Here is a 26,879-nt window from a genome sequence, read left to right as displayed (position 1 = left end):
GACCATTGGTCTAGATAGAACAGCTTTTTCAGAATATGTTAACAGATAAACACAGCTTATTCAGAATAGTTTAACAGATGAAAAAACATTCAGAATATGTTAACAGATCAAAACAGATTATTTATAAAAGCTTAACAGATAAAAACGCTTATTCAGAATAGGCAAACAGATTAAAAAAAAGTGCAGCTTCTTTAGAATAAGTTAAATAAGTTGGTAGGTTTGCTGTACAGTAGGTTTACATAACAATTCCAATCAGTATCACCATCACAGCTTTTTGAACGGACATAACAAACACCATGTTCGAACACAAGGAGGCTCATACATGGTATCAGACCACCTTCGGCCAAAGGTCGATGATTGACTTTGTAGTTTTTTCTTCAGACCTGAGGCCATATGTTCTGGACACTCAGGTGAAGAGAGGGACTGAGCTATCAATTGATCACCATCTGATGGTGAGTTGGATCAGGAGGAAGGAGGCCTTCTGGGCCTGGTTGACACAGGCTACTCCGGACTCAGCAGAGAGGTACCAGCAGGCCAGAAAGGCTGCAGCTGCAGTAGTTGCAGGAGCGAAAGCCTGGGTGTGGGAGGAGTTTGGAGATGCTCTGGAGGATGACGGCCTCAGACAGGTTCTGGAAAGGCAGGACATCACACAGGCTGTTCTCAGCACGGGTGGGGAAACCTCAACTTACCTTACCTCAACTGGGGATACTGTCAGGAGATCAGGAACTCCCGAACCCAATAGACATGTCTCAGGACAGGAGGCAGAGCTGGAAGATTATGGAAGGGGTCAGAGCCCATCTCCTTGGCAGAGGTCACTAGGGTAGTCAGAAAGCTTCTCAGTGGCTAGGCGCCAGAGGTGGATGAGATTTGTCCTGAAATGCTGAAAGCTCTATGTGGATTTCGGGAACAATGCCCTTGGATTGGCAGACAGGGGTGGTGCTCCCCATTTTCATAAAAGGGGACCGGAGGGTTTGTTCCAACTACCCTGAGAAAGCCTATGCCAGGGTGCTGGAAAGGAGACTTTCACCGAACCTGTCGAACCTCAGATTCAGGAGGAGCGATGTGGATTCCCTACTGGTAGTGGAACAGTGGACTAGCTTTTTACCTCGGAAGATTGGGTCGCAAGTATATTTATTTGTGTATATTTCACTGCTGCTCAGAAAGTTTTGCATATTGCCACACTTTGATCAAGTTTTCTGTCTTTATTATAAAACCCAAATTGGGTCCACACTTGTGATTTATAGGTGTTTGGTGTATTTATTTATATTTTGGTGTATTGTATTTTGCTCTCTGTTCATTCTTGACAAAACAATGGTCAGAGGAGCGCAGAGTGGAGGGGGAAGTTTGTTTTCTTTGAGCGAGGGGCAGGGGGATATGATATGAACCTTCACTGGGCTGACACTGGCAGAGACAAGCATATGGACTAGGACGGAGCGAAACACATGCAGAATAAATGACATTATAAGGTGCTAACATAAAAAAGTGTTAGCTGGGATTCTCCACTTCTGCCCGATTGAAGTTGTTTGAATCAATGCAGCAGTATCTTAGACACAAGTCCCAGCGCATTTATTTGAATTGGTAAATTGTTATACCCCTACTGGTTGGAGTTAGTTTTATATTATGTTCAATCATAGTGATAATCACTGTTATGTTTTGTCTTATCCTAGGTGTGGAGGTTGGACCTGGTGATGGTCATCCTGTTTAAAGGAATCCCATTGGAAAGCACAGATGGAGAGCGGCTGGTAAAAGGAGGCCAGTGCTCCAACCCAGTCCTCTGTGTCCAGCCTCGACACATCTCTGTCTCCGTCAAAGAGCTCGACCTCTACCTGGCTTACTATGTACAAGAGAGAGGTACGCACACATGCGCGCACATACACACACACACATGAGTACACACATTTTTGAGTTGTTAATTGTTATTTTGTACTTGTTCTGGTCATTGAATCTGCGGCCAATCACATTTCCACACATGATTCATCTCAGCTCCACCATTGTGATTTTGTCGTCACCAATTACATTCAGGGTCAATCCTCTTTTATTAAGCTGGCACTTGGTTTTGTCCATCATGCTGTTCCTCTTTTCTGGGTAACCCCTGCTCATACAAGGGTTGATTTGGTTAATTTGTTCCCTTTCATTATTTTGTGTTCACAATTTCATCATTCATGTGAGAAAAAAATAATTAACATGGGCCCACAATTTAATAGAAACTGTATAATAATTTTAATTAGCCAGAATTTTTCTTGATTACAAAATTATTTTGTTGAATTAGGCTTTTGACAAAGTATAATAGGTAGAGATTTGTGAATCAAGTTTTACTTCAGGTAATAATTATTGCCTACTGATAACATTTTGATGGTATTATGTTGTGTTATTGTTAGTAAGAAACAACTGACAAAGATATTGACAGTTGATGGGTTCTACTGTCATCAATATGCAGACTGGAGAGATGATATAGACGTCATAGATGGGTTTCTCTGCAACATCACAACTGAAGCGCGCACGCAGATTAGGGCTGTCACTCGCAAAAAAGGGCTCTAGATATACACATTTATATCTACTTACACAATTTGAAGCAAATTGCAACTCCACTGCGCACTTCATGCATGGTATACACACAGTAGCATGTTGTGTATATCAGTTAATACTTTGTTACCCTGAAATACATTTTCTCACTACAGGGTGACACTCCCAGGCTCCATACTTCCCCTTCATCTCTTTCCTTCCTTTCATCTATCTTCCGTCGCACAACCTTATCTTCTCACATACACACACACACACACACACACACACACACACACACACACAGCCCTGGCTGTTTGATAAGGCACTGCATGCACCATGCACACACAGAGAGAGAGAGAGAGAGAGAGAGAGAGAGAGAGAGAGAGAAGTAGGTTAAGGGAAGAATAACTAGTCAGCATTTTATTGTTCAAGACAAAGAGTAAGAGAATGGCAGCAGCCTGGAAACAGAGAGAAAGAGAGAGATAGAGACTAAAATAGTGCAGGGAGAGGGAAAACATGAGTTCTTGAATATCTTTAAGTATTGAGTATTTTTGTTTTTGTTGGTTTAAAATGAGATAAGTGAAGAATCATTTGATCATACCAGGAATAGAGGTGACCAGGAATAATAATATCTCAAATTTAATACAGCAAAACAGCATGGCTTAAGAGATCTAAAGAAAAACCGAGAAGCAAAAGACCTTGCTAACCAGCTAACTGTCAACTGTGAACAAGGAAACTGCCAACTGTCAACAAGCTAACTGCCAACTAGCAAGTGAACAAAAGACCACAGCACTGAGCTTTAACTGTAATCAGCATTGATGTGAGTAATCCTTGCCTAGAAGCCTTTGTATGTTTTGTTTTTTTTTACCTAAAACAAAGTTTAGATAGATCAGTCAAGGCTAAACTAAGCTAACAAAGCTAGGCAATCAAATTACATTGGACAAGGGGCATTTTCATATTCATAAACCAACAGCCAATTTACTGCAATATGACAACAGAGCAGCAGCAGACTGAAGACCCATCCTCAATGCACGTAAAGCCTACAAACAGAAGCTTTTCAATGAGGAGCCAGAAACTCTGTTTGCAGACCTTTATAAAGCCGGGGACGTCAGCAATCTGATTTTCTTCACTGATCAACCACTTGCATGGCACGCTGCCATCAGAATGCAATATACCTCTCTGTTAAGAGAGAAGGTCTCTGTAATGGCTGGAGACTGAAGAATAAGGAGGAAGATTACCCTGACTCCCAAGTCATCGCTACTGTTAACCTCCACAAAACTGCAGCTGTAGTCTATGACAATTCCAGAGTGACTTCTACAAGATCAAGGAGATGGCACAGCAGGAGAAAACTATCAACAGTGTCCATAACAGTTTACCTACAGTCAGCAGCCGTAGCCCCAGCTGCACCAAACACAACCAGCCACTAATGGAATGTGATCTCTCACACACAGAAGTACAAAAATTCTCCCAACTTGAGGTGATGCTTGTGCACATAAGAGAGCTGGTCACTAAGTCCACAGACCAGCAGCACAGCAGAGACAAACAGAAGAGGGAAACAACTACAGGGCAGAACTAAATGCGCTGAGAGTGGAGGTGAGAGCTGCAGGTAACGAGAGAGAGAGCCTCACAGCCATGCTGACAGCCCTTACAGAGGAAGTGAGGGAGCTTAAGACAGACAGAGAGAACAGGAGAGAGCTGACCCTCCTGACACAGAAGCAAGACAGGAGTAACCACACACAAGCAGGACAACCAGACCCCACCCAGCCAGACCCTATCCCACCCAGTGAGCCCAAAGGGACAAGGAGAGTAGACTGATCAGCCTGTCAGACCAACACACACACACACACACACACACACACACACACACACACACACACACACACACACACACACACACACACACTTTCTCTTGATTCCAAATACTTTTGCATGATTCCATTACTGTGATCACATTTCCATCATATTTTTATACACATTTTCCTCTTTATCTCATACATTAATATTGGATGAATTAGGTCCATTGTGTGTGTGTGTGTGCCTGTGTGTGTGTGTGTGTGTGTGTGTGTGCCTGTGCCTGTGCCTGTGTGTCAGTCTGTCTCAGCAGTGTGAGTATTGATGTGGGCTCCCAGGTTATTTTTAGCTTTGCTGCGTTTTGCAGACCGGGGAAACAGTGAGGGAAGACCTAGATCTGATTTTCTAACCAGGCTAACTATAAGGAGGCTAACACATCTGAACGCTTTTTCCATAAGGGAAAATACTAAAGGGAAGCTAATACTTCATGGTTCACATGCTATTATGGTCTATGGTAAGAGGGAAACTCAGGTAGGGCTGCAACTAACCATTATTTTAATCTGTCATTTATTTTTTGATTAATTGATTAATCATTCAGTCTATAAAATGTCAAAAATGACAAATGCCCATCACAAATCACCAGAGCCCAAACTGATGTCTTAAAATTGCTTACTTAGTGTGACCAGCAGCCAAAAAAGTATTCATTTTATGATATCAAACAGAGAAAAGCAAGCAAATCTTAGCATTTGTGAAGCTGTAACCAGCAAATGTTTGGTATTTTTACTTGATACATGACTAAAATGATTAATCGATCAACATTATAATCAATTAATTTTCAGTCATCATTTAAGCACTAAACTCAGGTCAGTCAATCCTCTATGCTGTCAAATTCCATCACTCCTCTATAGCTGTACACTATCAAAATATGTCAATTCTCTATACCTGTACAGTATCAAACAACATCTCTCCTCTATACATGTACAGTTTCAAATTACACTGAACAAAAATATAAACGCAACACTTTTGGTTTTGCTCCCATTTTTCATGAGTTGAAATAAAAGATCTAAGACTTTTTCTATGCACACAAAAGGCTTATTAGGGTTCATACCCCGAAGGGGTAGAACCCTATTGTTTTTGTGCTGGTTTATTATTAGGGCCTGAGCACCGACCGGTGCGAAGCCCTATTGAAATGCAAGGAATTATTATTATTATTATTATTATTATTAGGGCCCGAGCACCGACCGGTGCGAAGCCCTATTGAAATGCAAGGAATTATTATTATTATTATTAGGGCCCGAGCACCGACCGGTGCGAGGACCTATTGTAATGCAAGGAATTATTATTAGGGCCCGAGCACCGACCGGTGCGAGGACCTATTGAAATGCAAGGAATTATTATTATTTTTCTCGGGCCAAATAAATCGCATTTTTGAGGGCCTAAAGCTGCTCGAAAAGTTGCGAAACTTTGCACATGCGTCAGAAGTGCTGAAAATTTACGTATTTTATGGGTCTCGCGCATGGGTGTGGCAAAATGGCTCAATAGCGCCCCCTACAAAATTAAAAAAAATACTCATCGCTCTACGTTTCACCTACATGTACGAAATTTGGTAGGCACATGTATCATGTCCAGACCTACAAAAAACATCAGTAGGTGCCATGACCTAAACCCAACAGGAAGTCAGCCATTTTGAATTGATTGTGCTTGAGTTTTCCTCCAACGGTGTGGGCGTGGCCTGGCGTCGAATTTCCATGTTTCGCCATGAAACAGGAAGTGCCTGTAACTCCACCGTACATGATCACATCTGCCCCAAACTTCACATGTTTGATAAGTGTCCCGGCCTCAACATTTCTACATGCCGATTTTCAATCACTGTCATAGCGCCACCTACTGGCAACACAGGAAGTGCTTTGTAACTCGGCTGTATGTGGTCACATCTGCCCCAAACTTCACATGTTTGATGCCAGTCCTGGCGTGAACACATCTACAGGCCAATATTTACTTATGGTCATAGCGCCACCTACTGGCAACACAGGAAGTGCTTTGTAACTCCACTGTACATGGTCACATCTGCCCCAAACTTCACATGTTTGATGAGACTCCCGGCCTCAACACATCTACAGGCCAATTTTCAATCATAGTCATAGCGCCACCTACTGCCAACACAGGAAATGGCACGTTCTATACTGAAAATTCTGAGCCGCGTTGATCGGTCAGTGTCCAGTAGCGATGCGGCGGCTGCGGCACACCCCGACGTGCACGGAGTGCGAGGGCCCGATCATCGCTGCTTGCAGCTTTAATTAGGGCCCGAGCACCGACTGGTGCGAGGACCTATTGAAATGCAAGGAATTATTAGGGCCCGAGCACCGACCGGTGCGAGGACCTATTGAAATGCAAGGAATTATTATTAGGGCCCGAGCACCGACCGGTGCGAGGACCTATTGTAATGCAAGGAATTATTATTAGGGCCCGAGCACCGTCCGGTGCGAGGACCTATTGTATTTCAAGGAATTATTATTATTTTTCTTTGTAAAAAAAAAACGCATTTTTGAGGGGCTAAACGTGCTCGGAAAGTTGCGAAACTTTGCACACACGTCAGAAGTGGTGAAAAATTACATATTTTATGGGTCTTGCGCATGGGTTTGGCTAAATGGCTCAATAGCGCCCCCTACAAAATTTCAAAAAAATACTCATCGCTCTACGTTTCACCTACATGTACCAAATTTGGTAGGCACATGTATCATGTCCAGACCTACAAAAAACATCAGTAGGTGCCATGACCTAAACCCAACAGGCCATGTTGGGTTTAGGCCATTTTGAATTGATTGTGCCATTTTTGTGCGTTTTTGCCCATTTACAGGGTTCATACTTTAACGAACTCCTCCTAGACGGTTAATCGGATCAACCTCAAACTTGCGCAGCGTATATAACAGACCTTGACGATGAAAAATTGTTAAAAGCTTGAGTTTTCCTCGAACGGCGTGGGCGTGGCGAGGCGTCGAATTTCCATGTTTCGCCACGAAACAGGAAGTGCTATGTAACTCCACTGTACATGGTCAAATCTGCCCCAAACTTCACATGTTTGATAAGTGTCACAGTCTGAACACATCTAAAGGCCAATATTCAGTTATAGTCATGGGCGGGGCGTCGCATTTCCATGTTTCGCCACGAAACAGGAAGTGGTTTGTAACTCCACTGTACATGGTCAAGTCTGCCCCAAACTTCACATGTTTGCTAAGTGTCACAGTCTGAACACATCTAAAGGCCAATATTCAGTTATAGTCAAGGGCGGGGCGTCGAATTTCCATGTTTCGCCACGAAACAGGAAGTGGTTTGTAACTCCACTGTACATGGTCAAATCTGCCCCAAACTTCACATGTTTGCTAAGTGTCACAGTCTGAACACATCTAAAGGCCAATATTCAGTTATAGTCATGGGCGGGGCGTCGCATTTCCATGTTTTGCCACGAAACAGGAAGTGCTTTGTAACTTCACTGTACATGGTCAAATCTGCCCCAAACTTCACATGTTTGCTAAGTGTCACAGTCTGAACACATCTAAAGGCCAATATTCAGTTATAGTCATGGGCGGGGCGTCGGATTTCCATGTTTCGCCACGAAACAGGAAGTGGTATGTAACTCCGCTGGACGTGGTCAAATCTGGCCCAAACTTCACATGTTTGCTAAGTGTCATGGCCTCAAGACATCGACATGGCAATATTCAGTTATAGTCATAGCGCCACCTACTGGCAAAACAGGAAGTGCTTTGTATCTCGGCTGTACGTGGTCTAATCTGCCCCAAACTTCACATTTTTTATGAGAGTCCTGGCCTCAACATTTCTACATGCCAATATTCTGTTATAGTCATAGCGCCACCTACTGGCAACACAGGAAATGGCTTGTAACTCGGCTGTACGTGGTCTAATCTGCCCCAAACTTCACATGTTTGATGACAGTCCCAGCCTGAACAAATCTACATGGCAATATTTAGTCATAGTCATAGCGCCACCTACTGGCAAAACAGGAAGTGGTTTGTAACTCGGCTGTACGTGGTCAAATCTGCCCCAAACTTCACATGTTTGCTAAGTGTCCCAGCCTGAACACATCCACAGGCCAATATTCAGTTATAGACATAGCGCCACCTACTGGCAACACAGGAAATGACACGTTTTATACTAAAAATTCAGAGCCGCATCGACCGGTCGGTGTCCAGTAACGATGCCGCGACTGCGGCACACCCCGACATGCGCGAAGTGCGAGGGCCCGATCATCGCTGCTTGCAGCTTTAATTAGGGCCCGAGCACCGTCCGGTGCGAGGACCTATTGTATTTCAAGGAATTATTATTATTATTATTATTATTATTATTATTTTTCTTTGTAAAAAAAAAACGCATTTTTGAGGGGCTAAACATGCTCGGAAAGTTGCGAAACTTTGCACACACGTCAGAAGTGGTGAAAAATTACATATTTTATGGGTCTTGCGCATGAGTTTGGCTAAATGGCTCAATAGCGCCCCCTACAAAATTTCAAAAAAATACTCATCGCTCTACGTTTCACCTACATGTACCAAATTTGGTAGGCACATGTATCATGTCCAGACCTACAAAAAACATCAATACGTGCCATGACCTAAACCCAACAGGAAGTCAGCCATTTTGAATTGATTGTGCCATTTTTGTGCGTTTTTGGCCATTTACAGGGTTCATACTTTAACGAACTCCTCCTAGACGGTTAATCGGATCAACCTCAAACTTGCGCAGCGTATATAACAGACCTTGACGATGAAAAATTGTTAAAAGCTTGAGTTTTCCTCGAACGGCGTGGGCGTGGCGAGGCGTCGAATTTCCATGTTTCGCCACGAAACAAGAAGTGCTAGGTAACTCCACTGTACATGGTCAAATCTGCCCCAAACTTCACATGTTTGATAAGTGTCAAAGTCTGAACACATCTAAAGGCCAATATTCAGTTATAGTCATGGGCGGGGCGTCGCATTTCCATGTTTCGCCACGAAACAGGAAATGGTTTGTAACTCCACTGTACATGGTCAAGTCTGCCCCAAACTTCACATGTTTGCTAAGTGTCACAGTCTGAACACATCTAAAGGCCAATATTCAGTTATAGTCATGGGCGGGGCGTCGAATTTCCATGTTTCGCCACGAAACAGGAAGTGGTATGTAACTCCGCTGGACGTGGTCAAATCTGGCCCAAACTTCACATGTTTGCTAAGTGTCACAGTCTGAACACATCTAAAGGCCAATATTCAGTTATAGTCATAGCGCCACCTACTGGCAAAACAGGAAGTGGTTTGTATCTCGGCTGTACGTGGTCAAATCTGCCCCAAACTTCACATTTTTTATGAGAGTCCTGGCCTCAACATTTCTACATGCCAATATTCTGTTATAGTCATAGCGCCACCTACTGGCAACACAGGAAATGGCTTGTAACTCGGCTGTACGTGGTCTAATCTGACCCAAACTTCACATGTTTGATGACAGTCCCAGCCTGAACAAATCTACATGGCAATATTTAGTCATAGTCATAGCGCCACCTACTGGCAAAACAGGAAGTGGTTTGTAACTCGGCTGTACGTGGTCAAATCTGCCCCAAACTTCACATGTTTGCTAAGTGTCCCAGCCTGAACACATCCACAGGCCAATATTCAGTTATAGACATAGCGCCACCTACTGGCAACACAGGAAATGACACGTTATATACAGAAAATCAGAGCCGCGTCTACAGGTCGGTGTCCAGCAACGACGCCGCGGCTGCGGCACACCCCGACATGCGCGAAGTGCGAGGGCCCGATCATCGCTGCTTGCAGCTTTAATTATTATTATTTTTCTCGGGCCAAATAAATCGCATTTTTGAGGGCCTAAAGCTGCTCGAAAAGTTGCGAAACTTTGCACATGCGTCAGAAGTGCTGAAAATTTACGTATTTTATGGGTCTCGCGCATGGGTGTGGCAAAATGGCTCAATAGCGCCCCCTACAAAATTAAAAAAAATACTCATCGCTCTACGTTTCACCTATATGTACGAAATTTGGTAGGCACATGTATTATGTCCAGACGTACAAAAAACATCAGTAGGTGCCATGACCTAAACCCAACAGGAAGTCAGCCATTTTGAATTGATTGTGCGTTTTTGCCCATTTACAGGGGTCATACTTTAACGAACTCCTCCTAGACGGTTCATCGGATCCATCTCAAACTTGCTCAGCGTACATAACAGACCTTGACGATCAAAAGTTATTAAAAGCTTGAGTTTTCCTCCAACGGTGTGGGCGTGGCCTGGCGTCGAATTTCCATGTTTCGCCATGAAACAGGAAGTGCCTGTAACTCCACCGTACATGCTCACATCTGCCCCAAACTTCACATGTTTGATAAGTGTCACAGTCTGAACACATCTAAAGGCCAATATTCAGTTATAGTCATGGGCGGGGCATCGCATTTCCATGTTTCGCTACGAAACAGGAAGTGGTTTGTAACTCCACTGTACATGGTCAAATCTGCCCCAAACTTCACATGTTTGCTAAGTGTCACAGTCTGAACACATCTAAAGGCCAATATTCAGTTATAGTCATGGGCGGGGCGTCGAATTTCCATGTTTCGCCACGAAACAGGAAGTGGTTTGTAACTCCACTGTACATGGTCAAATCTGGCCCAAACTTCACATGTTTGCTAAGTGTCACAGTCTGAACACATCTAAAGGCCAATATTCAGTTATAGTCATGGGCGGGGCGTCGCATTTCCATGTTTTGCCACGAAACAGGAAGTGGTTTGTAACTCCACTGTACATGGTCAAATCTGCCCCAAACTTCACATGTTTGCTAAGTGTCACAGTCTGAACACATCTAAAGGCCAATATTCAGTTATAGTCATGGGCGGGGCGTCGCATTTCCATGTTTCGCCACGAAACAGGAAGTGCTTTGTAACTCCACTGTACATGGTCAAATCTGCCCCAAACTTCACATGTTTGCTAAGTGTCACAGTCTGAACACATCTAAAGGCCAATATTCAGTTATAGTCATGTTTTGCCACGAAACAGGAAGTGGTATGTAACTCCGCTGGACGTGGTCAAATCTGGCCCAAACTTCACATGTTTGATAAGTGTCATGGCCTCAAGACATCGACATGGCAATATTCAGTTATAGTCATAGCGCCACCTACTGGCAAAACAGGAAGTGGTTTGTATCTCGGCTGTACGTGGTCAAATCTGCCCCAAACTTCACATGTTTGATAAGTGTCCCGGCCTCAACATTTCTACATGCCAATTTTCAATCACAGTCATAGCGCCACCTACTGGCAACACAGGAAGTGGTTTGTAACTCGGCTGTACGTGGTCACATCTGCCCCAAACTTCACATGTTTGATAAGTGTCATGGCCTCAAGACATCGACATGTCAATATTCCATTACAGTCATAGCGCCACCTACTGGCAACACAGGAAGTGGTTTGGAACTCGGCTGTACATGGTCAAATCTGCCCCAAACTTCACACGTTTGATCAGAGTCCTGGCCTGAACACATCTACAGGCCAATTTTGAATCATAGACGTAGCGCCACCTACTGCCAAAAGCAAATGACATGTTTTATCCTGAAAATTCATAGCCGCATCGACCGGTTGGTATGCAGTAACGCCGCCGCGGCTGCGGCACACCCCGACGTGCGCAAAGTGCGAGGGCCCGATCATCGCTGCTTGCAGCTTTAATTAGGGCCCGAGCACCGACCGGTGCGAGGACCTATTGAAATGCAAGGAATTATTAGGGCCCGAGCACCGACCGGTGCGAGGACCTATTGAAATGCAAGGAATTATTATTATTATTTTTCCCTCCAATGAATCGCAGTTTTGAGGGCCTAAACGTGCTCCAAAACTCACCAAACTTTGCCCATGCGTCAGAAGTGGTGAAAAATTACGTATTTTATGGGTGTCGCGTATGTCTGTGGCAAAATGGCTCAATAGCGCCCCCTACAAAATTTCAAAAAAATACTCATCGCTCTACGTTTCACCTACATTTACCAAATTTGGTAGGCACATGTATCAAGTCCACACCTACAAAAAACATCAATAGCTGCCATGACCTAAACCCAACAGGAAGTCAGCCATTTTGAATTGATTGTGGCATTTTTGTGCGTTTTTGCCCATTTGCAGGGGTCATACTTTAACGAACTCCTCCTAGACGGTTAATCGGATCCACCTCAAACTTGCTCAGCGTATATAACAGACCTTGACGATTAAAAGTTGGTAAAAGCTTGAGTTTTCCTCCAACGGCGTGGGCGTGGCGAGGCGTCGAATTTCCACGTTTCGCCACGAAACAGGAAGTGCTTTGTAACTCGGCCGAACATGGTCAAATCTGGCCCAAACTTCACATGTTTGCTAAATGTCATGGCCTCAAGACATCGACATGGCAATATTCAGTTATAGTCATAGCGCCCCCTACTGGCAAAACAGGAAGTGGTTTGTAACTCCACTGTACATGGTCACATCTGCCCCAAACTTCACATGTTTGATAAGTGCCCCGGCCTCAACATTTCTACATGCCAATTTTCAATCACAGTCATAGCGCCACTTACTGGCAACACAGGAAGTGCTTTGTAACTCCACTGTACATGGTCACATCTGCCCCAAACTTCACATGTTTGATGAGTGTCCCGGCCTCAACACATCCACAGGCCAATATTCAGTTATAGTCATAGCGCCACCTACTGGCAACACAGGAAGTGGTTTGTAACTCGGCTGTACGTGGTCAAATCTGCACCAAACTTCACATATGTGATGAGAGTCCCGGGCTGAAGACATCGACATGCCAATATTCAGTTATATTCATAGCGCCACCTACTGCCAACACAGGAAATGACACGTTCTATACTGAAAATTCTGAGCCGCGTCAATCGGTCAGTGTCCAGTAACGATCCGGCGGCTGCGGCACACCCCGACGTGCGCGAAGTGCGAGGGCCCGATCATCGCTGCTTGCAGCTTTAATTATTATTAGGGCCCGAGCACCGACCGGTGCGAGGACCTATTGAAATGCAAGGAATTATTAGGGCCCGAGCACCGACCGGTGCGAGGACCTATTGAAATGCAAGGAATTATTATTATTTTTCTCGGGCCAAATAAATCGCATTTTTGAGGGCCTAAAGCTGCTTGAAAAGTTGCGAAACTTTGCACATGCGTCAGAAGTGCTGAAAATTTACGTATTTTATGGGTCTCGCGCATGGGTGTGGCAAAATGGCTCAATAGCGCCCCCTACAAAATTAAAAAAAATACTCATCGCTCTACGTTTCACCTACATGTACGAAATTTGGTAGGCACATGTATCATGTCCAGACCTACAAAAAACATCAATAGGTGCCATGACCTAAACCCAACAGGAAGTCAGCCATTTTGAATTGATTGTGCGTTTTTGCCCATTTACAGGGGTCATACTTTAACGAACTCCTCCTAGACGGTTCATCGAATCCATCTCAAACTTGCTCAGCGTACATAACAGACCTTGACGATCAAAAGTTATTAAAAGCTTGAGTTTTCCTCCAACGGTGTGGGCGTGGCCTGGCGTCGAATTTCCATGTTTCGCCATGAAACAGGAAGTGCCTGTAACTCCACCGTACATGCTCACATCTGCCCCAAACTTCACATGTTTGATAAGTGTCCCGGCCTCAACATTTCTACATGCCGATTTTCAATCACTGTCATAGCGCCACCTACTGGCAACACAGGAAGTGCTTTGTAACTCGGCTGTACGTGGTCACATCTGCCCCAAACTTCACATGTTTGCTAAGTGTCATGGCCTCAAGACATCGACATGGCAATATTAATTTATAGTCATAGCGCCACCTGCTGGCAATACAGGGAGTGCTTTGTAACTCCACTGTACATGGTCACATCTGCCCCAAACTTCACATGTTTGATGAGTGTCCCAGCCTGAACACATCCACAGGCCAATATTCAGTTATAGTCATAGTGCCACCTACTGGCAACACAGGAAGTGGTTTGTAACTCCACTGTACATGCTCAAATCTGCACCAAACTTCACATATTTGATGAGAGTCCCGGGCTGAAGACATCGACATGCCAATATTCAGTTATGGTCATAGCGCCACCTGCTGGCAACACAGGAAGTGGTTTGTAACTCGGCTGTACGTGGTCAAATCTGCCCCAAACTTCACATGTTTGATGAGACTCCCGGCCTGAACACATCTACAGGCCAATTTTCAATCATAGTCATAGCGCCACCTACTGGCAAAAGGAAATGACTTGTTTTATACTGAAAATTCAGAGCCGCGTCGACCGGTCGGTGTCCAGTAATGATGCCGCGGCTGCGGCACACCCTGACGTGCGCGAAGTGCGAGGGCCCGATCATCGCTGCTTGCAGCTTTAATTATTATTATTTTTCCCTCCAATGAATCGCAGTTTTGAGGGCCTAAAGCTGCTCCAAAACTCACCAAACTTTGCACACGCGTCAGAAGTGGTGAAAAATTACGTATTTTATGGGTGTCGCGCATGGGTGTGGCAAAATGGCTCAATAGCGCCCCCTACAAAATTTCAAAAAAATACTCATCGCTCTACGTTTCACCTACATGTACGAAATTTGGTTGGCACATGTATCATGTCCAGACTTACAAAAAACATCAATAGGTGCCATGACCTAAACCCAACAGGAAGTCAGCCATTTTGAATTGATTGTGGCATTTTTGTGCGTTTTTGGCCATTTACAGGGGTCATACTTTAACGAACTCCTCCTAGACGGTTTATCGGATCCACCTCAAACTTGCTCAGCGTATATAACACACCTTGACGATGAAAAGTTGGTAAAAGCTTGAGTTTTCCTCAAACGGCGTGGGCGTGGCGAGGCGTCGAATTACCATGTTTCGCCACGAAACAGGAAGTGGTTTGTAACTCCATTGTACATAGTCAAATCTGCCCCAAACTTCACATGTTTGCTAAGTGTCACAGTCTGAACACATCTAAAGGCCAATATTCAGTTATAGTCATGGGCGGGGCGTCGCATTTCCATGTTTCACCACGAAACAGGAAGTGGTTTGTAACTCCATTGTACATGGTCAAATCTGCCCCAAACTTCACATGTTTGCTAAGTGTCACAGTCTGAACACATCTAAAGGCCAATATTCAGTTATAGTCATGGGCGGGGCGTCGAATTTCCATGTTTCGCCACGAAACAGGAAGTGGTTTGTAACTCCACTGTACATGGTCAAATCTGCCCCAAACTTCACATGTTTGATAAGTGTCATGGCCTCAAGACATCGACATGGCAATATTCAGTTATAGTCATAGCGCCACCTACTGGCAAAACAGGAAGTGGTTTGTATCTCGGCTGTACGTGGTCAAATCTGCCCCAAACTTCACATTTTTTATGAGAGTCCTGGCCTCAACATTTCTACATGCCAATATTCTGTTATAGTCATAGCGCCACCTACTGGCAACACAGGAAATGGCTTGTAACTCGGCTGTACGTGGTCTAATCTGACCCAAACGTCACATGTTTGATGACAGTCCCAGCCTGAACAAATCTACATGGCAATATTTAGTCATAGTCATAGCGCCACCTACTGGCAAAACAGGAAGTGGTTTGTAACTCGGCTGTACGTGGTCAAATCTGCCCCAAACTTCACACGTTTGATGAGACTCCCGGCCTCAACACATCTACAGGCCAATTTTCAATCATAGTCATAGCGCCACCTACTGGCAAAAGGAAATGACATGTTTTATAATGAAAATTCAGAGTCACGTCGACCGGTCGGTGTCCAGTAACGACGCCGCGGCTGCGGCACACCCCGACGTGCGAGGGCCCGATCATCGCTGCTTGCAGCTTTAATTATTATTATTTTTCTGCCGAATGAATCGCATTTTTGAGGGCCTAAAGCTGCTCGAAAGCTCACCAAACTTTGCACATGCCTCACAAGTGCAGAAAAATTTTATATTTTATGTGTCTTGCACATGGGTGTGGCAAAATGGCTCAATAGCGCCCCCTACAAAATTTCAAATAAATACCCGTCGCGCTACGTTTCACCTACATGTACGAAATTTGCCAGGCACATGTATCATGTCCAGACTTACAAAAAACATCAATAGGTGCCATGACCTAAACCCAACAGGAAGTCAGCCATTTTGAATTGATTGTGGCATTTTTGTGCGTTTTTGCCCATTTACAGGGGTCATACTTTAACGAACTCCTCCTAGGAGGTTAATCGGATCCACCTCAAACTTGCTCAGCGTACATAACAGACCTTGACGATGAAAAATCATTAAAAGCTTGAGTTTTTCTCCAACGGCGTGGGCGTGGCGAGGCGTCGAATTTCCATGTTTCGCCACGAAACAGGAAGTGCTTTGTAACTCGGCCGTACATGGTCAAATCTGGCCCAAACTTCACATGTTTGATAAGTGTCATGGCCTCAAGACATCGACATGGCAATATTCAGTTATAGTCATAGCGCCACCTACTGGCAAAACAGGAAGTGGTTTGTAACTCCACTGTACATGGTCACATCTGCCCCAAACTTCACATGTTTGATAAGTGTCCCGGCCTCAACATTTCTACATGCCAATTTTCAATCACAGTCATAGCGCCACCTACTGGCATGCAGGAAGTGCTCTGTAACTCCACCGTATATGGTCAAATCTGCCCCAAACTTCACATGTTTGATGACACTCCCGGCATGAAGACATCGACATGCCAATATTCAGTTATGGTCATAGCGCCACCTACTGGCAACACAGGAAGTGGTTTGTAACTCGGCTGTACGTGGTCAAATCTGCCCCAAACTTCACATGTTTGATGAGACTCCCGGCCTCAACACATCTACAGGCCAATTTTCAATCATAGTCATAGCGCCACCTACTGGCAAAAGGAAATGACATGTTTTATAATGAAAATTCAGAATCACGTTGACCGGTCGGTGTCCAGTAACGACGCCGCGGCTGCGGCACACCCCGACGTGCGCGAAGTGCGAGGGCCCGATCATCGCTGCTTGCAGCTTTAATTATTATTTGTCTTCCGCTGCGGCTCAAATTCCCGTGAGCTGGAATGAGCGAAAACCACGAAACTTGGCCCAATAACTGGAAGTGACTTGCAAATGCTTCCCGAGAAATATGAGCCCAATCGCCAAGCCAGTAGGTGGCACTGTAATTAAGGCCCAAAAATTCAATTTTGGAAAGGCCATGCCCCTCACACCGTAAGTCCGATTGACTTGAAATTTGACACACAAGTCCAGCTGAATGTGCTCTACAAAAATGCCATTTGGACCATAAAGGTCCGCCTAGATGGATTTTTTGCTAATTTGCATAATGTGAAAAACAGTAATGTGACATCTACTTTTTGGATTTTGACCGAATCAACACCAAATTTGGCATACGGCCTTGGGGGACTGCGATACACATTTCTATTATAAATGAGCAAGATCGGTCGAAAAACATGGCCGCCATCAACCAAAATATCTTCGCAAAGGGCGGGGCTTAGCAAATATTGGCCATAAGTCATTAACCATTTGTCCGATCATCATAAATCTTGGTAGCTAACTTCAGTCCGTGTTTGGGAATAGGTCTCCCAAAGCATTTTGAGCCCGACCCATAGGGGGCGCCACAAATGCCACAAACGTGTACCTGAAAACCCTGTGTACGGAATTTCACCAAAATTGGTGTGCATGCTCAAAATCTGAAGTGCCGTATTGATCGGTGTAAGTGGGCGTGGCCTATCACATATTTGTTCATAACTCAAGATGCCTTTGAGCAATCCTGATTAAACTCACCGGAGACATCCTGCGCTATCTCCTGAACATACACACCGAATTTCGTTCAAATCCGATGGAGGGGGGATGAATGGCGGAACTTTGAGTGCGCAGTTATTGAAATGCTGCAGGCTTTGTGATGATGAAACAACTGTGTGTAATTGGTCTCGCTCCTTCTTTAAACAGAATGAAACTAGCTGAAGTGACTTTGCTCACCTTTGTGAAGCCTGAAACCCGCTCGTTGCTGCTCGCGGCTTTAATTTTGGCCGATTGAGCTGCTTCCTTCTGTTGAGCACAAAAAAGGTATGAACCCTCGAATTGCCGCTTGCAGCTATATTTTCTCTCAAATTTTGTTCACAAATTTGTTTAAAGCCGTGTTAGTGAGCACTTCTCCTTTGCCAAGATAATCCATCCACCTGACAGGTGTGGCATATCAAGATGCTGATTAAACAGCATGATTATTGCACAGGTGTGCCTTGGGCTGGTCACAATAAAAGGCTACTTTTAGTAGTAAGTAGGTTCAAACTGAGATTATATAAAAATGTCTTCTTTTTAAGGAAAATAAGAATAAATTCATGTTTTCTAAAAATATGATTGATTTTCGTTTATGTTGGTGGTTGTATGCCTTATGATATGATAATCACAGATTGGGGTTATGTAGTTTGGCTACCTTTTAATTTACCACTACATCACTGATTAGATATGTTTTTGCCACAAATGCGCTGCTAGACTGTACAGAATCTGTACTTCTAATATACAGCATGTTTGTCCTTATTTTCTGAGGATACTGAGCTAACCAGGCTAGTTTTAACCCCAGGCCTTCAGAAGTCTATCTAAGCCTGGTAGTCTGATTCCCTGAAGAGGAAGGAGGAGAGGACGAGGAAAAGAGAGAAAGGGAAGAAAAAACAAGGCAAATATCATAGCTTTTCAGTCGGATAGCTTTTCAAAAAGCTTTTCAGACAGAGAGTCCAGATGGCTTCAACTTAAAGTTAATGTTTACCACATGACTGAACCATACTATAACAACAGGATGAGAGAGTGTGATATCCCACTGTATATACTGTAAGTACTGAACCAAGGGCGTTTGAGGAAAAACGCTGTGTACAATACTACCTAATACTCTATTCCACATCACAGGAGATCACGTTACTCTGTAACGGGGATACTCTCCAGGTTTCCCTTGATGTAGGTTGAGTTTGATTAGCTAGATTAGACTAGATTTTAAAAAAAGTGAAGATGAGACTTTTTTTTTAACAATATATTTATTGATTTTTCAATAAATCAAACGCATACATGGAATAGGCAATGACACAGTAGGCAATCGTGAGGCAGTCACTCTAAATCTTGAGAAAACTCAAGTAAGCTACAACAATACATGAACTACAATGTAATGAAAATTACTTCCTATATAAATGACCATGTTAACTTTAACTTCAAGCAAGAATATGGACAACATCTAAATAAGAGGCTTTTACATGACTGCAGTGATGTGCCAATGCATCTCTGGCCTAATTTGTTGCCATATTTGTCAGAAAAAGCTTCTCTTGGTTCTTGAAAAGATACTGTATGTAGAGAATGCCTTTTTCTAATTAGCAGCTTTTCTTTTGTCCATGACGCATTGTTATAGAGGATACTTAAAGAGCCGCTGATGTTGTTAAAGGGTAGAGTCAGAGCTGCTGTTGGTGCTACAGGAGGTTCTCTGAGAGTGCTACTTTCTCATTGGTTGGTTGAAACCTTTTGTATAAACATATTTAATGTGACTAGGAGTTCAGTCCAAAAACAACTGGAAGAGAACGCAGTGTTCACATCTGGTTTTTATATTGTGGTTTTAGGAGCTGTAGAACTCTAGCTCAGCAACACAGAGAGGCAGCAACATGGAGGGAAAAGGCAGTGCAACTACAACAGCACCCATGATTGGATGTGGCAAGACCCACAATGAGGTCCCTTCAACAGTAAATAGAGTATGAATTGACTACAGAATAAACATGATCAACAGTCAGCTTGGGGGACATAAAGGTTCTTATACCAGGATCTGTTGAGACGGAGCTCCGACTCTGGCATCACAGAGTCAAGACTGTGGTTTTAATATTGTGGTTGTAGAGGCAGCTGTAACTCAGCAACATAGAGTCAAGATGAGAGCTTTAAAAGGACATACTGCCATTTTCTTCAAGTCATTGTTTTTAAAAGGACCTTGGACTATTCATTTTCAGTGCAATCAATTCAAAATGTAAATAGAAACTAGTAAATAGTATTTAATTTGCTAATGATAGAGAATTGGTTCTATTTTTTTTCTAATAGGCTGAATATGCTTAATTGTGATTATTAGACATTCAGCATGTAAATGAAGTAAATCCACTTATTCAACTGAAAGTGAACCGAACACCTTGTTGGATTCTGCACCCCTATAACTGACTGAAGTGTTGATCTCTACCTCTTTTAAGTACCTGGAAGTTATTGTGGTATTAAATATGGAACTGATTACTTTCAATTTCAGTACTTTATTACTTTTCATTGGCAGATAATCAGTTTTCACCGCAAATTATATTCTAGGACCCACATATTCAATTAGTGGACCATGGTCCAGATCCAGACCCAGCAAAGTATCTGTACAGACTAAAGAGTGTTCCTTTTTATAAATGCCAAAGTTAGTTATTCCAGAGTGGTTTCAAATGATCTCAGCGTAGCTATGCCACTTTGGCAGACCCCTCTTGTCCAATCACTGCTTTTATGCAAATTACGTTATGCAGCAGAGCTACACAGCTGCAAGTACCTTACTAGTCTTACCAGTGACCACCTGCGCAGGCGGCTGAGAATTGTCCTTAACTCCATTTTTGCTGGGGTTCAAAATATTGGTAGGACAAATAAAATCTCCTTTCTCTGAATGGGAGAGGTAACATTCTTGTAAAAGTGTGTCACTCATAATTTTCATAATTGCTGAGCTCTCAGTTGTCCTCCAGAAAATTTGCACTTTAGTTTTTTTCTGTTTGTTATTTAATTGAAGGCATGGCTCAGATTACAGAAACACGCGAACAAAGTGACTGTTCAAAGTAAATTGTACATAAAAAATAAGCATTCATAATCCTTTGACACAAATCTAACTGGTTTCACTTAAAGCCATTGTAGATAAGTTTTATTAGATGACATTTTGCTTGAATTCAGCAAAAGCAACCTCCATGTTGATGAGTGAGCTAACATGTCAGAATCTTGGCAATATTGATAGCGCCATTTCTCTGCTATTTGCTTTCAATGTAAATATTGAGGCTCGGGCATCATTCTCTTTACGACAGGAAGCAGTGGGGTTTATTGGAAATGTGGTCTTTATTTTGAGAAACACAAAATGCCCCACGTAGTACCTTTTTTGTGTGCCTCCACGCCGGCGACAGCTGTGGCCAGAGGCATTATGTTTTCGGGTTGTCCGTCCGTCCGTCCGTCCGTCCGTCCGTATGTCCATCTGTCCGTCCCATTCTCGTGAATGCGATATCTCAGGAACGCCTTGAGGGAATTTCTTCAAATTTGGCACAAACGTCCACTTGGACTCAAGGATGAACTGATTAGATTTTGGTGGTCAAAGGTCAAGGTCACTGTGACCTCACGTCCGTCCCATTCTCATGAACGCGATATCTCAGGAACGCCTGGAGGGAATTTCATTACATCTGGCACAAACGTCCACTTGGACTCAAGGATGAACTGATTAGAATTTGGTGGTCAAAGGTCAATGGTCAAGGTCACTGTGACCTCACAAAAGACATTTTTGGCCATAACTCAAGAATTCATACGCTAATTATGACAAAATTTCACACAAATGTCTAATAGGATAAAATGATGAAGTGATGACATTTTATATCCAAAGGTTCAAAGGTCAACTTCACTGTGACATCATAATGTTTTGGTTACCACTGTAGCTGAGAAAACGATCTTGGGTCATTCTACAAAAATGGTGGAAGTGCTGTCACTTACTTTTGCAGACACCAAAATCCTTTAAGTTTACCTAATAATCTGGCTTATAGACTAAAAAAGCAGCAGGCAAACAATAGTATTTTTAAGATAAGGGACCCTCGGTCCAATTCAACAGTGTATAATGCAGAAGATATTCATAATTGTTTTGAAACGTATTATAAAAAATTATATGCCCAAACAAGTGTTAACAACAACAAAGCTCAAATGGATTCCTTTTTAGATTCTATAAATTTACCAAAAGTAACTGAGGAACAGAATATAGCCCTGATAGAAGAAATTTCAGCAGAAGAAATTAACACAGCAATCTCACATCTTAAAACTAACAAATCCCCTGGTACAGATGGATACACGTCAGAGTGGTACAAATCACTCAGAGAATCATTAATCCCCTTACTAAAGAATATGTTTAATTGGGTTTTAAAAGAGGGGGAAATTCCACCCTCTTGGAGGGAAGCTATAATATCTGTGATTCCAAAAGACGGTAAGGATAGGTTGGAATGTTCTAACTATAGGCCCATAAGTGTCCTTAATCAAGATTATAGATTATTTACTGCAATCCTGGCCAGATGAGTAGAAACAATTCTGCCAAAAATAATTCATATGGATCAGACGGGTTTTATAAGACAGAGATAGACACAAGACAACATCAGACGTACATTGCATGTAATGCAACATGCTATTGAAAAACGAGTAGAAGCAATAGTGGTGGGGTTAGATGCTGAAAAAGCTTTTGACTCAGTGAAATGGGATTTTTTATACAGAGTTTTGGAGCATTTTAACTTTCATGACACCTTTGTCAAGACTATGAAGTCTCTATACAACAAACCAACCGCTAGGATTAAAATTAATGGGGGACTCTCAAATTCTATCATACTGGAAAGTGGTTGCAGGCAGGGATGTTCGGCTAGTCCACTCCTCTTCGCGATTTCCCTGGAACCGTTAAGCCAATGGATAAGGCAAAATGAAAATATTAAAGGTATAGTCATGGCAGGGGGAGAACAGAAGATAGCTTTATTCGCCGATGATGTTCTGTTTTATTTGTCTAGACCGGCTACTTCCCTTCCTGCACTCATGGCTAGTCTAACAGATTATGGATTACTATCTGGTTATAAATTAAATGTACAAAAAACCCAGGTCCTTACTTTTAATTACAGCCCAGATCAATATATTAGAGAAAGGTATAGATTTGATTGGGAAATGAAATCAATGAAGTACCTGGGTGTCAATCTTCCAAAGGAGCTAAATCAATTAAAATCCATAAATTATAACCCATTAATCTCTAAAATAAAAAATGATATTTTAAGATGGAATTTAATTCCTTTCCTGAGTATGACCTCAAGAGTGGAGGTGATTAAGATGAATCTACTCCCCAGGCTGCTGTATTTGTTTTAGACTCTTCCAGTGGAAGTGACAGAAAAGGAGTTTGATGAATGGGACAAAATAATTTCTAGATTTATTTGGCAGGGCAAGAGACCGAGGATTAGATTTAGAACATTGCAGTTACCCAGGGATAAGGGGGGGTTAGCGGTTCCTTGTTTGAAGAGCTATTATCAAGCTGCACAAATAAAACCGTTGGTGAATCTGTGTAATCCAGCATACTCTGCAAGATGGAAAGAAATCGAGTGCAATACATCTGATGGCACCCCGGTACAGGCTATAATAGGAGATGGCAAACTTAGAGAACATCTGGGAGAGGAGAGAAACCCATGGTTGGGAATATCCCTTAATATTTGGTTCACAATAACAACTAAAAACAAACTGACCGGACCTATTAAGATTTTACGTTGGATTGCATATGATTCCGATTTTACTCCAAATATAATAGATAAAAGGTTTAAATCTTGGGAAAGGGGACCTACAATTTACTGGGATCACTTCAAGAGGAAGGAAATCAAAAGCTTCCAAGAAATGAAGGACCAATTTGGCTCAACTAATCAGGACTTTTATAGGTATTTGCAATTGCGACACTATCTAGAGCAAATTATAAAAAAGGATAATCTGGGTGGGACAGAAATGGAATTGATTAAAGTTTTTATCTCAGCATATAAATCAGAAACAGGGAAAAAATGTATATCAAAACTGTATACAGGATTGGAAAATTTAAAAGGAAATGATACATTATATATAAAAGAGAAATGGGAGAAAGAGGCAAATATTGTGTTATCAGTAGAAGAGTGGGAAGAAATTAATAATATACAGTGGAAAACCACGTGCTCTCTATCCTGGAGAGAATATGCATGGAAAAATATCATACGGTTTTTTATAACGCCTGCACAGAAGAAATATTTAGATATAGGTATGGGATGCTGGAGATTATGTGGAGAAAATAAAGCAGATCACTTCCATGTTTTTTGGGGTTGCCCTTTGGTTAATCCTTATTGGTTAGAGCTTAAGAAATGTATGGAAAAAGTTTTAAGGGTAAAGCTTCCACTTACTTTTGAGGTATTATACCTGGGAAAAATAAACAAGGTACTTGAAAGATTTGGAGACAAATATATGTTTAAGATAATGTTAATTGCAAGTAAAAAAACTCTGGTTGAAAACTGGTTGAAAATAGAGGTACCTAAGGTTGAAGATTGGATTGAGGTAATACATAATATATATAAGATGGAAAAGCTGAGTTTCTCCTTAAGGTTGGAACAGAACAAATTTAATAGAATTTGGGAAAACTGGATGGAGTACGTCACGCCAATTAGATCTGACTTTACATGATAGAGACGGTAATACAGATGTGAAAGATGTGAATCAAGATTCCCTATGTTCAATGCTACAATGTTCTACTATTGTTTTTGGAACTGTAATACTTAACTGACTCTCTATTCAAGAGAAAATGTAGTTATAGATACAACTGTTAAAAAAGAAAAAGAGAATGTTGTTATCCTGTCTTTTAACTAGTTTTAACTTTATGTTTCTTTTTCTTTTATTTATTATCCTTTTATTTTTTTATTTTTTTTGGAAGACCAAGAGTAGATGTTGACGTCTATAGAAATATAGGTTATATAAGTAAATATATATAAGATTATATGGAGATATGTTAATGCAGATGTAAATGGATACAGTATATACAGAAATTGGTCTTCTATTGTTCTCATTTGTAAAAAAAAAAAAAACATGTAAAAGACAATATAATTACAGCAATAAGTGATTTTGTCAATGTTTCAATAAAAAGAAATTTGAAAAAAAAAAAAAAAAGTTGACCTAATAATCACATTAATTATATATGTTCAATAAATAAAGACTGTCCTTGCAAAGTTTATTGGCGGAGGCATACAACCGTGAGGCGGTTATTTCTAGTTTCAACATGACATGTTAAAGATGTGTTAATAGTAGTGGCAATAGTAGTTTAGAAGTGGCAGAAATGTGGAGACGGACAACTTCTCTCGCTGACTACACCAACTCGTGTGTCATTTATTTTAAACCCACAGAGCCAGACAATTTACATCGCACTGCCCAAAAACACAACAACCCTACGTCGAGCTGACGTCACTCAGAAAACACAGACTTTCTTAAAGGGATCACTCATAATATGGTGCTAGTAGTGCTCACAGTTATTGTTGGTGAAATCAAATTAGATACAGTAACAGTCATCAATGATGCAGTAGTCCTGTATGATTGATAACTTTTATCATTTTGGCTTCATCATCCCATAACAAATCCCTGTTTTTCTTCTGACGTACTCTTGCAGACACAACATGCACACAGCATCCCACAAACAGACTGTACAGATATAGCCTATGACAGTCTCTTGATAGCCATCAAGCCATCATCATACTCTCTTCACCCTGCGCAGCTTTAATTGATTCAAAACGTGTTCAAGGTTGAGACATTAGCAATCATCAAGTGTACTGGTAATTCACTAGATGATGAGATTGAAACTCATCTGACAAACTGGATGTCCTAGGTGGTTCCAGTTCTGCTGTCCTGGTTAAAGTTATCTATAATTTTTCTCAACCTCTATCGGCAACCAAGAAATTGTAATATGGGTCCGTCGTGGGGCCCGTGCGGGCCGGTTGCGCCTGTGTCGGGTGCTGCAGGGGACATGGGGTGGGGCTTCCCCTGGATGTCTCGGGGGCTTGGCGGCTGGAGTGCATGGGGTCTATGGGGCTGTCATTGCTGTGCGTGGGGTATTCTTGATGGGCGGGGGGTTTGGGGAGTGGAGCAGTTGTTTGGAGTGGAGGCAGTGGTTTGTGGCATTGTCTTGGCTGTGCCTTTTTTGATTGGTTGGTGCTGCCTTGGCGGGAGGAGTAATTGGTTTCTTTCGGGGGTATGGAGTTTTCTCAGGGGCTCCAAACTTTGAAACTTTTAAGCTTTTGAACTTTTGAATGGCAGTGTATCTCCTTTTTATTGTTTATTTTATAATTGTGTTTCTTCTTCACGTTCACTTTTATCTGATTACATCTGTGTTTAGTTACATGTCTATTCGTTTTCTAGTTGTATCCATTTATCCCCTGTATTACCTTTTATTCCTTTTTTTGTTATTTTTTATTTATTTATGTTTATTATTCAACTGTTTTATTTATTTGATTGTGGTAAATTCTGCATCGTTTTTTGGGGTTTTTATTGTATGTAAAGCACTTTGTAAACTTTGCTTTTAGAAAAGTGCTATACAAATAAAGTTATTAAAGTTATTATTATATCAATAGGTCTCTAGCAATGCCTACAGTGGCCTGTAATTGACACAACAAATAAAGTCACATTTTCCCAATGTAGAGGAGTAAGATAGCTAATTAGAGCAGAGATAAAACAGAAATGTCTAGTGAAGAGGTAATATACTGCTAAATACTGGTAAAATACTCTATACTGTAATAATACAGCTTTGTCATTTGCTTTTTTGGCTTGAGAACAAGGCTTTTTAGGGATAGCGGGGGGTTGTTCCAAAAAGAATACAGGCCAGAA

The 26,879-nt window shown here is 42.2% G+C and overlaps 1 protein-coding gene across 1 annotated transcript in view; it reads left to right on the top strand.

Moving 5' to 3' along the window:
• nfic (nuclear factor I/C) overlaps nt 1-26,879 on the top strand; it is a 103,080-nt gene that overhangs the window by 28,672 nt on the left and 47,529 nt on the right. Inside the window, exon 4 of the mRNA XM_078285446.1 lies at nt 1,668-1,851. Coding sequence (XP_078141572.1) covers nt 1,668-1,851 — 184 coding nt within the window. The remainder of the gene's footprint in view (nt 1-1,667; nt 1,852-26,879) is intronic.

This window comes from Centroberyx gerrardi, chromosome 9 (genome assembly GCF_048128805.1).
Source record: "Centroberyx gerrardi isolate f3 chromosome 9, fCenGer3.hap1.cur.20231027, whole genome shotgun sequence".
Lineage (NCBI taxonomy): Eukaryota > Metazoa > Chordata > Actinopteri > Beryciformes > Berycidae > Centroberyx > Centroberyx gerrardi.
This window is presented reverse-complemented; position numbering and strand designations above follow the sequence as displayed.